Source organism: Hibiscus syriacus, unplaced genomic scaffold (genome assembly GCF_006381635.1).
Source record: "Hibiscus syriacus cultivar Baekdansim isolate YM2019G1 unplaced genomic scaffold, ASM638163v2 tig00110442_pilon, whole genome shotgun sequence".
Classification (NCBI taxonomy): Eukaryota; Viridiplantae; Streptophyta; class Magnoliopsida; order Malvales; family Malvaceae; genus Hibiscus; species Hibiscus syriacus.
Window position 1 is genome coordinate 1,122,809 of NW_024062738.1, and position 16,429 is coordinate 1,139,237.

The 16,429-nt window shown below is 33.2% G+C and overlaps 1 protein-coding gene and 1 long non-coding RNA gene across 2 annotated transcripts; both read left to right on the forward strand.

Annotated features, from left to right (window-relative positions):
- Window positions 1-1,534: 1,534 nt before the first annotated feature.
- Window positions 1,535-2,624, forward strand: LOC120125736 (protein NONRESPONDING TO OXYLIPINS 2, mitochondrial-like). Its single transcript, XM_039144095.1, has 3 exons — window positions 1,535-1,748; window positions 1,863-1,981; window positions 2,604-2,624. The coding sequence occupies exons 1-2, from the start codon at window positions 1,615-1,617 to the stop codon at window positions 1,978-1,980; spliced, it is 252 nt and encodes an 83-aa protein (XP_039000026.1). The 5' UTR covers window positions 1,535-1,614; the 3' UTR covers window position 1,981; window positions 2,604-2,624.
- LOC120125737 lies at window positions 2,622-14,553 on the forward strand. Its single transcript, XR_005516388.1, has 3 exons — window positions 2,622-2,749; window positions 13,205-13,212; window positions 14,544-14,553. It is a non-coding gene; the product is annotated as an uncharacterized LOC120125737 (long non-coding RNA).
- The last annotated feature ends 1,876 nt before the right edge of the window (window positions 14,554-16,429 follow it).

A 16,429-nucleotide genomic window follows, 5' to 3' on the forward strand; every position in this document is an offset into this window, starting at 1 on the left:
TATTTTAAAAGTTATTTTAATAATTCTAATGATTTTCGACTTTGTTGTAGTGAAATTCTAGTTAAAGAAACCTAGATTTTTAGATTATATTAATGGCTGTGATAGGATATATGTGTTTCTTACTTGATGATTATCTATATATTATGTCAAGATTACTAAGAAGGCACAATCTCTTCTTTTCTGCTTATAAAGAAAGGTAAATATAATTTCAGAACAAGAATTCATCAATTTTATATATTTTAGAAGTCGAAATGTATTTTTCTTATTATTGGTTTATAAATTGCTACGTTATAAGTAGGAATATTCACCACCATCCTACAATGACTTTGTTGTTAATAGATTTATTATTTGCTCTAAGACATATTAGTATTTTAAGAGAGTTGTTTAGTGATTATGATTTCAAGTTGCCTATTATTTGAAATTCAATTCTTCAATTCTTTCGCAAGCCAAAGATTGATTTTAATGAACTTTTTATTCATGTGATACTTGTATTTGTTTTATTTTCTATTTATCTATATTATTTTTGTACTTCACATAACTTATGTTGCATATATTCATATATCTATGTAAAAATATTATACGATGTATTTTAAATGATAAAATTGATAGTTTTTCTCTTTCGATCACTTATATTTTATTAATGATATAGTATTAAGCTTCTAACACAATACAAGTGTCTTAAAAGTTATTTTAATCATTGAAATAATTCTCTTGTTCGTTGTAGTAAAATTTTACGCAAATGCACCTACAGTTTTGAATTATATTAATGGATATGATATGAGGTATGCGTTTATTACTTGATAGTCATCTGTATTATGTTGAGATTGCTAAGAAAGCACAATCTCTTCTTTCCTTAACAAGATTCTCCATCAGTTCTATGTATTTTGCAAGTCCAACTCACTACAATAAAATAGGTATGTATCAGCGTTTATAGTGGCGTTTTAAAAGTAAATGTCACTAACTTTTTATACATATCGTGGCGTTAACAGCCAAAACGCCACAAAATGATAACATTATTGGTGTTTTTAAACAAATGCCGCCACAGGCACTTACTTTAGGGGCGTTTTTATAACAAACGTCGTTACAGACTCGTATTTTAGTGACATATTTTAATAAATGCCGCTATATACTTATATATTAGTGGCGTTTTAAAATAAAGGTGGCTATAAAGTCGTACTCCAATGGAATTTTAAATGAACGCCCCAATACGATGCACATGGTGGCGTTTTTATTTACAGACGCCACAAAATTTATGCCTTCTATCGTCTTTTAGCCCATTTTAATTTTCTTTTCTTTCTGCCGTTTACCCTAAACCCACAAATTTATTTCTGCCGATCTCACTCCTTCTTTGGCTGCTTCTCCGAGCTCGTAAATTCCTTTCTTCAAATCTGCTGGTTCGCTGCTTCACTGTCGGACAGCAGCACCCATCTGTTGTTTTCTCCAACTCTAGTTGTCGGACAGCACCCCCCATCTGCTTCACGTTCTTCAACTCGCAAAATCCTCGCCCTACACCCGAACGTTGTTTTCTCCTACTTTCACCATCAAATACCTAAGAACCCTTTTGTCCACTATAAAAACATCGTCCTAACTTTCAACACTTGCGTATTCTCAGTCATGGCGTCGCGCTTTAGATCTGTCTCAAAGCCAACATTCTCTAGCCTGGAATCAACTATAAACAAGCCAAACCTTAAACCTAGTCCTGCCTCTCATCTCTTTCCTGTTCATCCCTCGTCTCCCACATTTTCAAGGTAAACCCTTTAAAAACCGCATTTTCAACTCCTGTAATTTTATCATTTTTTATATTAAAAAAATTGGGTTTCCTTCAAATTCACCAAATTTTTTTGTGTTTTTGAACTTTTCAGGCCCGTTTCTCAATTGGGTTGTCTTCAATCTCTGCTGCCTCTCCACTCAGCGGTGTCTTCAACTCGGCTCACCTCGTGTGTAGGAAACGATTCAATGTGCTCGAGGTCGTTGTCTTAGGGTACTTTGTAATGCAAATCCAGGAGTTTGATAATCTCCAAAATGTTTGTAAATTTGTTTCCCTAATCAACCTTTTTTTTCTAGAACTCTATGGTTAATTAACTAAGAAACGTTGTTTGTTTGTGCTGTCTTACCTCATGGCACCATAATATTCATCTCCAAATCACTTGTCATTCTAAAGATACCAATTTGAAAACACTTGTATGTTCTTTGTTGGTTAGATTTATATATGCGCAATTATTATAGTTCTTAGTGTATATGGCTTAGTTTTCTTAAATAAAACAATGAGAAACTGAAATGCAAAAAGGGGGCTTCTGAATTAAGCAAGTGGGAAAGTGGAAATAGTGAGAAATATGTGTATGTGATAGAGTAGAAATTAAATTTTGCGGTGCCTCAACGGCTTAAACTCAAGGTCTAGTATCCAATATCATCTAAATAAGCTCCTCATAATATGTGTGTGTGTGAAATGATGCTATTCTGAAAGAGATTAGTAAAAACAAGGTCTCAATCAAAAGAACAAACGAAAAGCCTAGACAACTTAATGGAGATTAAATTTTAGTAACAAGTGAGTTAGACTAACTGTGCATGCATGATGATTTGCTAAGTTGGGTGTGTTGGAACAGGGGTAGATACAAACAAAGACACTTCCTGAGTTGGAGAGCTTGCACATGGTTTGAAAGGTTGTGTACAACTTTATGAACTCTTAAGAAGTGCACTGAAAATGATTGATATTTCTTCTTTTGTTAATCTAATTTGAAGATTGTGTTATGTTCTATTCAACTATAGTTCATCGTTTACTTAATTACTTTCTGCATATATTATACTATTCCCTACTAGGATATATGAATACCATGTACATAATAAAATTATATCTCTCTCCCTTTTGATTTACGTTCAGCTTCTGTAGCCATAGTTTCTCTTGTTGAAATGAATAATTAGGTTACATTATAATTAGCTTCCGTACCCTAATCCTGTACTAGTCTAATGTTTCATTTCAATAAGCTAATCAATAGCAAAGGCCACACAGATCGCAGTATGAGTAAGGTCTGCAACATTTCCTACCTACTTTCACGGCAATAGAAGGTGACAACACTTTGAGCCAGTATTTTCTATCCGGATTTCGTAATTTCAACATGGCATGAAACTTTATGGTGGATTTTATGATGGTATATAAAGAAAAATGTTTTTGCTGTCCAAAGATTCATCCTATATTTTCACCTCCATCATCCTCAAGTCTGTTACAAGGTAACTACTGTCCGGCTTATATTCCGTTTTTCAGCAATAGCATATTTGATGCAAAAAGAGTGTATATGAATATTCATATTGAAATTTTGGGTGTAGTGGACTTGCTATTACATATTGAGACAATTACACATTTTCAAGACAAATATGGTATTTTGGTTATGTGAAATGATATATAGGAAATTTAGTATTGCTATTTGGTGAAATTTGGAGCAATTATTAATTTATGGAAGACTTGAACTTTGGGTCTTGGAGTAGTGTGTTAATCTATATTCCTGTCATCTCTCTGGGTATATATGCACATATTATTAATGTAATTTACATCTTTGTCTGTACGCTTGCATGAAAAGTAGAGAGCCGACTATTCTTTATTTTAGTTGGGGATTGCAAAGTTGAAAAAGGAAAAGAAGGAAAATGTAGAAACTAAATGTGTTATGTCTTGCATCTTTGTAACTTTGATGTCAAGTGGATGAAAAAATTGCTCAAATGAAAGCCGAAGTTGAAGCGAGAGAAGCAGAGAGAGCAACAAGAGAAACAGAGAGAGCAGCGAGAGAAGCAACATTTCAAGAAAAATATGAAGAACTTCAAAATCAAATTGAAGCTATAAAATAGATGATGCAGCACAATCAAACGAAGAATTCATCATCCTAGGTGATTTATTAGGTTAATGCTTTGTTTATATTAGTGAAAAATGTTGAACTACATTACATTTTACTTGGATGTTTGTAAACTTTGATTTATTTCTGTTTTTATATATTGTTTCTTAATTTGAGTCGTAATTAAATTTAGGGTAAAGTATAGTAATGGTTACTAAACTTTTCTAAAGCTTTCATTTAGGTCCCCAACTTTTAAAACTTGCAATACAGTTCTCCAACATTTAGTCTGTTTGCAATATGGTCCCTGTCGTTAGTACGCTTACAATATGGTCACTGAACTTTTCAGGCATTTGTATTTAGGTCCCCCAACTTTTAAAACTTGCAACACAGTCTTTAATTTTATTCTAAACCCCAAATTTCTTTTCAATCTTGAATTTTCTTTTTCTCTTCTCTCTTCTCATTTCCAGCGTAATTTTTTCAGTTTGTGATGCATGGGAAATTCTAATCTAACTTTGAATTACGTGGAGGTGTTGACTTGAATAAGGGTCCATTGAGAGAAGACTCGACCAAGGGACTATCGAGACCATCAACGATTAAAGGTGTAATGTTAGGTATAGGTCATCTCAGGTGAAGCATAGATGTTCGATGAAATGCTTGTGAGAAAAAATGGGGTTATAAATACAGAGTTGACAAATACTACTAAGATGAACTATCATTTTTTAAAGTCACTAACAAAGCTGAAATTATTTTGTATAAATGGCATATAATAATTTTCCAACAAATGATCAAATATAATGAAATCCCAAACAGCGCATTCACCTCTCAGTCTCTTTCGCAACTCCAAAGGCATCATGATAGGGTCAAGTAGCTGCTCCAAATATACTACCATGTCATGATGCCTTTCGAGTTGTGTGCATGCATAATTGTCTTCTAAAGCTATAACTCAATACGATTCAACTATAAAATTTCCAAAACATGTAAAAAATTCAATTCGTTCATGATATATCAGTCCCATAATCAACATGAACTTCTTAAAAAGAATGCGAGCTCACAGGACGCCGAAAACCATACATCGGATCAATACAATTCCCAGTAAACTAGTACCAGCAGTTTCTCGGATTGAGCTTGGTGATTTCACTATGTCGATACTCACAACCAATTCCCTTATTTAAAGAAAAACCAAACAAGAAGATAAAATTTTTTTAGCCTAGGACACTCTTTCACTTCTATTCTGATGGACTGAATATATTTCATAAGGAGTACTAAAAGTTTGATTAAGAAGAAAGAAATAAAATTAGATGGTTTTGGTTCAAAACTAACATTGAATATCCAGATCATTGACATGCAGTTTCAGAAGAATAAAAATTTCAACAAAAAACACACAATGCAAGCTGAAAATGGGAAAGTATGAAAGATGAAAAGCTTTCTTCCGGATAGCCCAAAAGAAAAAATAAATACCTTCTTGCAAGTGAGGGGAGATGCTGAGAAATTAAACGCAATCAGTGTTGCATTCCAACAATTCTTCCTCCATTTTTTCTTTGTAAATAAAAACTGAAAGACAGAGCACTGCTTGGGTTTACAATATTACATGACAGAAAATTGAATAACAAAAACCAAACGAGAGTGCATGTGAGAGAAAGATACTGAGAGGTGAATGCGTTGTTTGGGATTTCATTATATTTGATCATCTATTGGAAAATCTATATCCACAAGGATCAAACGAAGAAATTATTATATGCCATTTATACAAAATAATTCCAGCTTTGTTGGTGACTTTTGACAATGATACTTAGTTCATCTTAGTAGTATTTGTCAACTATGCATTTTAACCCCATTTTTTTCTCACAAGCATTTCATCGAACATCTATGCTTCACCTGAGATGACATGTATCTAACATTACACCTTGAATCGTTGATGGTCTAGATAATCCCTTGGTTGGGTCTTCTCTCAATGAACCCTTATTCAAGTCAACACCTCCACATGATTCAAAGTTAGATTAGAATTTCCCATGCATCCCTGACTGAAAAGTTACACTGGAAATGAGAAGAGAGAAACGAAAAAGGAAATTCGAGATCGAAAAGGAATTTGGGGTTTATAATGAAATTGAGGACTATGTTGCAAGTTTTAAAAGTTAAGGGACCTAAATGCATGCATCTGAAAAGTTCAGTGACCATATTGCAAACATACTAATGGTAGTGTAACGGTGGGGACCATATTGCAAACGAACTAAATGTTGGAGGATTGTATTTCAAGTTTTAAAAGTTGGGGGACCTAAATGAAAGCTTTAGAAAAGTTCAGTGACCATTATTATACTTTACCCTTAAATTTAAGGTTGTTATTTGATATTGTTACAGATTAAATTTGGGTAATACAAGGTAGTAAAAAAGATTTTGAAAATCAGTTTTGATTAGAAGTGTTTTAGGAGGGAAACGCCACTAATTGAGTACATATTTGGTTGCGTTTGCATAAAAAACGCCAGTATATATCCAAACCTAGTGTGGTGTTTACAAAAAAATCCGTCACTATGTATCAAAACATTTAGCGACGTTTTTGCCTAAAACGCCACTAAATAACCCAAACCTATTGTGACGTTTGTGACTAAAATGCCGTTATATAACCAAACCTATTGCGACGTTTGTAGAGAAAAAACGTCGTTATATATCATGACATTTAGCGGTGTTTTAAATATAAGGTTACTAAATAACCTGACCTTTTGTGGTGTTTTTAAACAAAAAATGTCGCTAATAGTTGCAGCGTTTGTATTAGCGGCATTTTTGTGGTTTTTTTGCGTCGGGAGTGTTTTTAGTTGCGCTTTAAAATGCAACTATAGGGGGAAAAAACGCTACATACATATTTTGGGTTAGTGATTGTATTTCTTATTGTCGGTTTATAAATTGCAGTCATAAGATTTTTGGTGATTTGTATTTGGGTATCATCAAAAGCTGAGATGCTCACTTTCATACTCTGCTTCTTCCCTCTCATACTATGTTTAACAATTCCATATAATGGTATCGTTTTGTATTGCTACATGGTGTCATGGTGTAGTTGGTTCTCATGTCAGTCTAACACATTGAAGGTTTTCAGTTCAAGTCCAGGTGACTCCATTGTTATTTCATTTTTAGTTTTTAATGCATTATCTTTCCACTTCCACTTAAATGAGAAATGGGAAAATTAAAATTGACATTGTTGCCAAGGATCAAACTGAGGTCACCCACGTGATAGGTGGAATACTCAGCACTATACTACAACAACTTTGTTGTTAATAAATTTATTATTTGCTCTGAGACATATTAGGATTTGAAGAGAGTTGATTAGTTATTATGATTTCAAGTAACCTATTATCTGGAATTCAATTCTTCAATCCTCCCTCTTTTCAAAGAATGATTTTAATGAACTTTTTATTCATGTGATGCTTGTATTTATTTTATTTCCTGTTTATGTATATTAATTTCGCACTTCATATAATTTATTATGCATATATGTATTTGTGTATGTAAAAAATAATGTACGATAAATTTTAAATAATAAAATTGATAGTTTTTCTTTTTCGATCACTTATATTTTATTTATGATATAGTAGTAGGATTCTAATATAATACATAAATTACTTGATATGAAAAAAAATACATAGAGTTGTTTATGAATGAAGGAATGATTACTAAAAACTTGTTCCTTATTATAGGCGTTGATATTATGATCTCCATGTCAGCCAACAAGGCATAACACATCAGTTTAGAAGAATAATTTTGCTAACTTCCATATTAAAGCGGCATATATAGAGTTACGGAGTAGAGCTCTTTTTTGTATAAATGATGAGTATGATATGATATAATGATAGTTTGAATATTTTACAGTGAATGTGGTTCTTGATGCATTCTAGTGTAATTAAAAATGGCATGAAAGAATGAAACGAGTAATTGACTAATCAATAGATCATGCATAGGAAATATGATAGGCAAAAAGCTTGTTGGATTTTCTTACATGAAAACTCTAATTTGATATATACTGAAATGTAATCATCATAAATGCTCTAAGCAGATAAATGCTTATGATCGTCATAAATCTGATAAATACAATTAAAGGACGTTTTTGTGAATATAGAATTATGTTGCATTCTAGATCAAGTAGATCATGTTATTACTTTAATAGTTACATATAAATTATTTGAGATTGCAAAATTCACGTAGAATTGTTTATGAGTGAAAAAAATGGTTACTTTGAACTCTTAACTTGAAAAACTTGTTCACAAGGTTTGGAAAGCCGTTTGAGAAGGTTTGGTAAGTTTTAGAAGCATAAAAAGGTAAATGGGCTAAAACTATTTAATAAATTGTATGAAAAGCACATAGGGATCAAATCATTAAACATTTTTTGGGGCATTTCGGATGGGTTATGCAAAAGAATTTACAGTTTTCCTTCTCACACGAGTCCCTTGTTAGCTTTTACCCTATTGAATTTCTTGACACGGAGAAGTTTATCAACAATGTATTCATTCCTTTAATCCTAAATTTAGAATCTCCAATGATCTTTGAAACACCTCTCACTAAAGAATCTTTAAATTCAACTCTACAAGACAACATTAACGCCTATCTGATGAGGCTACTTGAGTTTCAAGCGTGCATCTCAGTTCATGCTAACAAGGTTGAAAGAATGCAAAGAATTTCTGCAAGAAGTTAAAAGATAACAATCTCTTGAGCCCAGACTTTCAACAATTAATGATGAAAACTTGAGTATAAAGTTTTATGATGGGGATAAGTAATCCTCTGCTGTCAAGTTTTGTGATAACTTCGTTGCTTCTTTCTCTCAATAGGGTAATGCCAGAACTTTCATATATAGAGGAGATAGGGATATTACCTTCAGTGCAAATATTTTGGAGAGGGGGATAATACCTTCAACATAAGTATTTTTCTTTCTTTATTGAACTATCAAAATTCATATGTTATTTTGTTCCTTTTTAGTAATATTGCTTGTTTCTTCTGGTAATGTATCACTCAGATTATCTCCTTCGTAAAATTGAAGCCCAAATATTGTTTAATTTACATTTTGATTTTATTTAAAGAATCAAAATATTTCTTACAACAGTTACTTTGGTTTTGTTCTCTCTTTATTTAGAATTAAATAAATAATCTACTAAACAAAAATTATTTTTAAGAAACCTATAATTTAATCTTTAATACTCACCTTGATGGCATGATTTCTAAAACTTAATTTAAAACAATAGATTCAAATATCATTTTCATATATCTTAACACCAATATTGAAACCTAAAATGAAATAATATATGATATCCATAGAAACTATTGCGGAACACGGCTATCAGATAGAGCAAAATCGCAACTGATAATTTGAGAAAATAAAAATGAAGATAAAGAAGACACAAAATTTACGTGGAAAACCCCTAAATAATATAGGGTAAAAACCACGGGAAACGGTAGAAGAATTTCACTATGAAAAAATAGGAATTACAACTTCTCTCGATCTACCAAGGAGAAAACAATGACAATTCTCTCTTGATAAAAAGGAGAAAACAACTCTCAAGAAAATCACTAAATTCTGTAGTATTGGGAAAAGCTAGAATGGTTTTGGATGGTTTTGTAGCTAAATGAGCTAGGGTATTTATAGTTGAAGCTTAAGGACTAATCTTATAAATACCCTAAAGTATAGTGACTAAAGTTACAATTTTACCATTGCCTAAAAATCAATATTTTTGATTGCTTTGCACCGAAAGCACCGAATTGTTTAAAAGGTTAGCCAAGTGGCCAACTTGGCATTTGAATTTTCAACAATCTCACACTTGAAGATTTGATTGAAACAATCATATCTTCACACCATTCTTTCTAACTTGTACCTTCATGTTGCTTACGTTTCTGACATGCCATAAGAGGATCGACTCCATGTAAATTTATCAGCATTGATCGCCTTCGTCATGAAATCTGCTATGTTGTCTTTAGTATGGATCTTCTACATATCTACCATCCCTTCTTCCACCTTTTCTCAAATGAATTGGTACTAAAATCGTATGTGTTTTTTTCTTGAATTAAATGTTGGATTCCTTGCTAGATGCAAGGCGCTTTGACTGTCAAAAAAAGAGAGACATACTTTTGATTGTGCCTAAGCTCCTCCAATAACATCTTCAACCAAATTGCTTCTTTACTGGCTTGTGTAGCTGCTACATATCCTGCCTCTGTTGTGGATGTAACCACAACTGACTGCAATTTTGAAACCCAGCTTACAGCTCCACCAGTAATTTTAAACACATATCCTATAGTGGATTTACTTTTGTCCAAATCCCATGCATAATCAGAATCAACATACCCATTGATAAGTAAATTTGATCCTCCGTAACCTAATGCAACATTTGAGGTCCCTTTGATGTATCTTAGGATCCTCTTTAATGTATTCCAATGCTCTTTGCTTGGATTCACCATGTACCGACTAACCACTCCCACTGCTTGTGCAATGTATGGTCTTGTGCATATCATAGCGAACATTAAACTTCCCACTGCCGATGCATATGGCACTTGAGACATCTTCATCCTCTCTTTTCACTGCTAGGACTCATACAGGAGGATAATTTGAAGTTAATAGGAAGAGGGGTATAAATTGACTTACAATCTTGCATGTTGAATCGTGACAAGATCTTCTTCAAGTAATTCTTTTGTGAAAGCCAAATCTTCCTATTACTTTTGTCTTTGTGAATTTGCATCCCTAGAATCTTGTTTGTTGATCCTAAGTCCTTCATTTCAAATTCCCTAGCCAGTTGTGCCTTCAATTCTTTAATATGATCTTTGTTGGGTCCTGCAACCAACATGTCATCCACATACAACAACAATATAACAAAATCGGTATCACCAAACCTCTTGAAATAAGCACAAGGGTATGTGTTAAGTCTGTTGTATACAAGGCAAATAATGAAAGAATCAAATCTCTTATACCAACACCTTGGCATCTGCTTTAGACCGTACAGAGATTTGTTCAACCTACAAACCAAGTTATTCTTTTCTTTTTCTTTAAAACCTTCAGGCTGGAGAATATAAATCTCTTTTTTAAGATTTCCATGAAGAAAAGTTGTTTTAACATCTAGCTCCTCTAGATGTAAATTCAATGTAGGACACATTGCCAAGACTACTCGAATTGTTGTTAGTCAAACCACAGGAGAAAAGATTTCATTAAAATTAATACCATCTTTTTGAGAATACCCTTTGACCACCAGTCTTGTGCGATACCACTTAACTTGATCGTCTCAATTTCGCTTGATTTTGAAGACTCATTTGTTACCAATTGGCTTCCTTCCTTGTGGTAGTGGCACAAGGTCCCATGTATTATTTTTATGAAGGGCTTCGATTTCTTCTTGCATCGCCATCATCCAAAGTGAAGTATCTGAGCTGTTTATTACCTCCTGGTATGTTGATGGCTCACTGTCCTCTGTTAAAAGGCAGTATGCAATATTTCCTTCTATAACATAATCTGAGTGCCAATTGGGACGTCTTCTCACACGATCTGATTGACGAGTTATTGGAGCTTCATAACTCTTTGGTTCTTGTTCATCATGTGCTGGTTTTGCTTCAGAAGAATTTCCTTGTTCAAACTCCTTTTCCACATGTATCTATGTAGTCTCTAACTTTTCAGTGCTATCATCATCTTCTTTTCTTTGTAGTTTATCTTATATAAAGATAACATCCCTGCTGATGACCACTTTACGGGCAGTGAGATCCCACAAGCGATACCCCTTTACTCCATCAGCATACCCCAAGAATTTACATTTCCTGGATTTTGGATCCAACTTTGAAATTTCTTGGGAGTTGTACATCACATACACAATACTTCCAAATACAAGGAGGTTTGAATAATCAGCTAGTTTACCAGTTCACATCTTCATTGATGTCTTCAGCTCTATTGCAGTTGATGGAGCTCGATTCACCAAATAACAGGCGGTATTGATTGCTTCTACCCAAAATGATTTTTTAGGCATGCATCCCTCAACATTTCTTTTGTTCTTTTTAACAAGGTTCCGTCCATCCGCTCTGCCACTCCATTTTATTGAGGAGTGTTCACCACTATAAACTGTCTTTTGATGCCTTCTTTCTTGTAAAAGTCATCAAATTCTTCACTTGTGTATTCTCCTCCATTATCTGTTCTGAAACACTTGATTTTATTTCAAGAATTAAGTTCCACACGCGCTTTGAAGGTTTTGAAAGTTGAAAACACATCTGACTTCTTCTCAATAGGGTACACCCAACATCTCCTGGAGTAGTCATCAATAAATGAGACAAAGTATTTGCTCCACCTAGAGATGTAATTTATGCTTGCCATACGTCAGAATGAACCAATTCTAGAACACTTTTGCCTATAGAATTTGATGTGTTGAATTTCATTCGTTGCTGCTTACCTGTTATGCAATGCTTACACAAAGTAAGTGATACCTTTGTTAAGCTTGAAAGTAGTTTTTGCTCTACAAGGACTTTCATTCCTTGTTCTGACATGTGTCCAAGTATCTGATGTCATAACATTGTAGAATCAGAACTACATGAGACAACAGAGGCTTCCGCTTCTAGAAAAGTCTCTCCCTTCAGCATGTATAAGTTCGCTGCTATCTTTTTGCCTTTCATCACCACAAGCGCTCCACGGAACACCTTTATGATTCCTTTCCGTGTTTCAATCTTGCTCGCATTATTATCCAACAATCCGTACGATAATAAAAAAAAATTCAGGCCTTTCATGTGCCGCACATCTCGAATAACTTTAATTGTTCCAACACACATCTTCAATTTGATGGTTCCCACGCCAACGATCTCTAAGGCATGATCATTGCAACTATACAGAGATCTTCCTGAGACAGGTTCATAATGATGGAACCATTCTCTTCTTGAGGTCATGTGATATGTTGCTCCCAAATCAATGAGCCATATATCTACAAATCTTTTTCTACCTTCCACGGTGGTTGACGCTTCACAACATAGAGCATCTCCATCATCTAAAGTGTTTACTGTATTGCCTTGTGGATTGGAGTTTTTAACTAAACTCTAACAATTCTTCTTCAAGTGACCCTTCTTTCCATAGTTGTAGCACTTTAAATTCTTCTTGTTTCTCAACTTTGATCTACCATGTTTGTGACTACTGCTTTGGCCACGTTCTGCTGATCTCCCTCTCATCGTTGTCAACGCTTCTACTTATTGCAGATTTACTTGTCTGTCTTCCTTGTTCTTGCACCGATTTGCTTTTTATAGAACAACATTTGTAATGTTATCAAATACTAGATTGGGGACACTACTGTTTGTCAAGTTGATGATGAGTTGATCATACGAATCAGGTAGATTTTGAAGTAGAAGTTCAGCACGTTCTTGTTCTCCTATTGTACATCTTAAGGATGTAAGCTCATAAAATAAAGTATTCAGCGTGTTTAAGTACTCCGTCACTGAAGTATATTCTGGCATCCGGAGAGTGTACAATTTTCTCTTAAGGAAATTTGTATTGTGCAACGATGTGGCATCGTACAATTTGGTGAGATGAACTCATATCTCCTTAGCTATCTTTTTCTCCTCGATGCTTGACAATACTTCATCTGCTAATGCTATATGAAAGTTTACCATAGTATTCTCGTCCATTTCAATCCATTTGTTATCATTTATGAAATCTACTGGCCTTTCACTGATAGCTGCTAGACAACCGTCTTTCCTGAGGATGGCCTTCATCTTCAATTCACAATGAGAAATTTCTCCCATTAAACTTTTCAATATCAAATTTCGTTGCCATAGCTTCTATTACGGATAGCCCTCACTATTTCACTATCGTGATTCTCTGGAACCTTCAAAGAATGTGTAATAACTTCTTACTTTCTTATGTTGGATGATTCACCTTTTGGTGGCAACTAAAAAGACAATAAATATATATTACATACTCAAATTTGGCTCTGATACCAATTGTTGTGAAATACGGCTATCGGATAGAGCAAAATCGTAACTAATAATTTGAGAAAATAAAAATGAAGATAAAAATGACAAAAAATTATGTGAAAAACCCCTAAATAATATAGGGTAAAAACCACGGACAACGGTAGAAGAATTTCACTGTGAGAAAATAGGAATTACAACTTCTCTCGATCTACCAAGGAGAAAACAATGACAATTCTCTCTTGATAAAAAATAAAAAATAACTCTCAAGAAACTCTCTAAATTCTCTAGTATTGGGAGAAAGCTATAATGATTTTGGATGGTTTTGAAGATAAATACCCTAAAGTTTAGTGACTAAAGTTACAATTTTACCATTGCTCAAAAATCAACATTTTAGGTTGCTTTGCAACGAAAGCACCGAATTGTTTGACAGGTTGGCCAAGTGGCCAACTTGACATTTGAATTTTCAACAGAAACTTGTTCAATATTAATCATGACTCCATCTTGTTTTCTTTATCACAATCACAAAATTTACTTATAATTTTTACAACACTTAACACCAATAATATAACCTAAAAGAAAAGCATATATTATATTTGTATAAAGTTCTTCAATATCATTTTTGACTTCTTTTCCTTGTTACTTGTTCAAGGCTTCCTTTGCATCACTCTCAGATTCGATTGACTTGAACACATTTCCTTGAACATCAACAATAATACGAGCACATTCTTGCCATGAACAATAGATGTCAGATTTCTTCCCATGAAAAAACAACAAAATAATTTTCCATCTTCTTCTTTTTGTTAACTCATTCTTAATATCTATTGGTAATGAAAGGACGTTAAAAAATATAGAGAAAAAGTAAGAGTTTGAAGGTTTATATGGAAACAAAAGCAAAACAAATAACCATATGATATACATAGAAACCTCTTTTGTTTATATATCAACAAAGAAAATTGAGTACAAATAAGAATATGCACTGATCAATGGGTGGGAAGTTGAGTTTTTGGGATCTTTTATATGATAGAAAAATTATATGACGGAAAATTGTTTTTAAATTCAAATAAACAATTCTACAAAACTAAAAAGTTGAATTGGTAAAATGGTTTATTTACTTTTAGGACCCTATTTATTTTAAAGTTAAACAACTTACCCCCTCATAGTTCAATCTTGGCTCCATCCCTATCTATAACGCCCCCAAATTTGTTCTAGAAGTCTTGACTAAGTTATCAAATCTCGAAGGTATTTAATTTTAAAACTTCCTTGCCATCAAGATAATGCAACAATTTAGAATTATGACTTTCTTGATAGATGTTAAGTGTAACTATTGGAGTAGATATAAAAGAAGGGTTCATATGCTAATCGGGACTTTAACCTATGGCCTTCTACATAATTGATGCACGTGCAACCATCCGGCTATCATATAAAATAAAACCAAATATGGGAATTTATTATAAGCAATTTTTGAAGTTTAAAGGGTTAAAAGATATAAAATAAAATTTTCTCTTTCAAATACTTATATTTTATTTATGATATAGTAGTAGGCTTCTAATACAATACAAGTGTCTTAAAATTTATTTTAATCATTCAAATAATTTTCTCGTTCCTTCTAGTGAAATTCTACGTAAAGGCACTTACAATTTTAGATTATATTAATGGATGTGATATGAGGTATTTGTTTATTACTTGATAAGCATATGTATTATGTTCAGATTACTAAGAAAGCACAATATCTATTTTCCTGCTTATAAAGGTAACATAATTTTAGAACAAGAATTTCCATCAGTTCTATGTATTTTGCAAGTCTAGCTGTAATTCTTATTGTTGGTTTATAAATTGCAGTCATAGGATTTTTGGTATTTGTATTAGGATATCATCAGAAGCTGAGGTGCTCAATTTCATACTCTGCTTCTTCCCTCTCATATGATGTTTAACAAATCAATATAATGGTATCGTTTCATAATACTAAATGGTGTCGTGTTGCAGTTGGTTATCCATCAGTCTAACAAACTGAAGGTATCTACTTCAAGTCTGGACGATGCCATTGTTATTTCATTTTTACTCAAATTTTCTTAGCATAATTTTCTTGTTCATTGTAGTGAAATTTTAAATGATAAAAAATTGATGGTTTTTCGTAACATAAGCTTAGGTGCTTAATTTCATGCTTTGCTTCGCCCTTCATACGATGTTTAACATGTCAATCGAACACACTGATGGTCGCAAGTTAAAGTTCGGGCAATGTAGTTTTTACTGCTTTTTCATTGCACTGAAGTGAAATGAGAAATGGGAAAATTAAAACTGACGTCGTTACCGGAGATCAAACCCAGTTCACCAATGTGACAGGCAGGAATGCTCACCACTACTGTAATCCCCTAGACTCGGCTTGAACGTTAGACCCAAACCTAAGCAGTCACATGTCCCATTCAAAGATTCTTTTTATATTTAAAACAACTTATAAAACATTAGAGGTAATACGGAACAAAATATCGATAATACGGTTATATCCAAAACGATAGCAAAATACATGTCACCAAATACAACTGAAAAATATGTAGCGATATTCGTTCATACAAAAGTAAAAATGGTTGATCTTCTCTGATTCCAAATCTGCTAGATTACAGTTAGCTGTTATCTGAAAAGGGTAAAAATTTAAAAATGAGCTAAAAAGCCCAATGTGCTCCATACAGTGTAATAAAACATATTAATAAAATATACCACTTAAA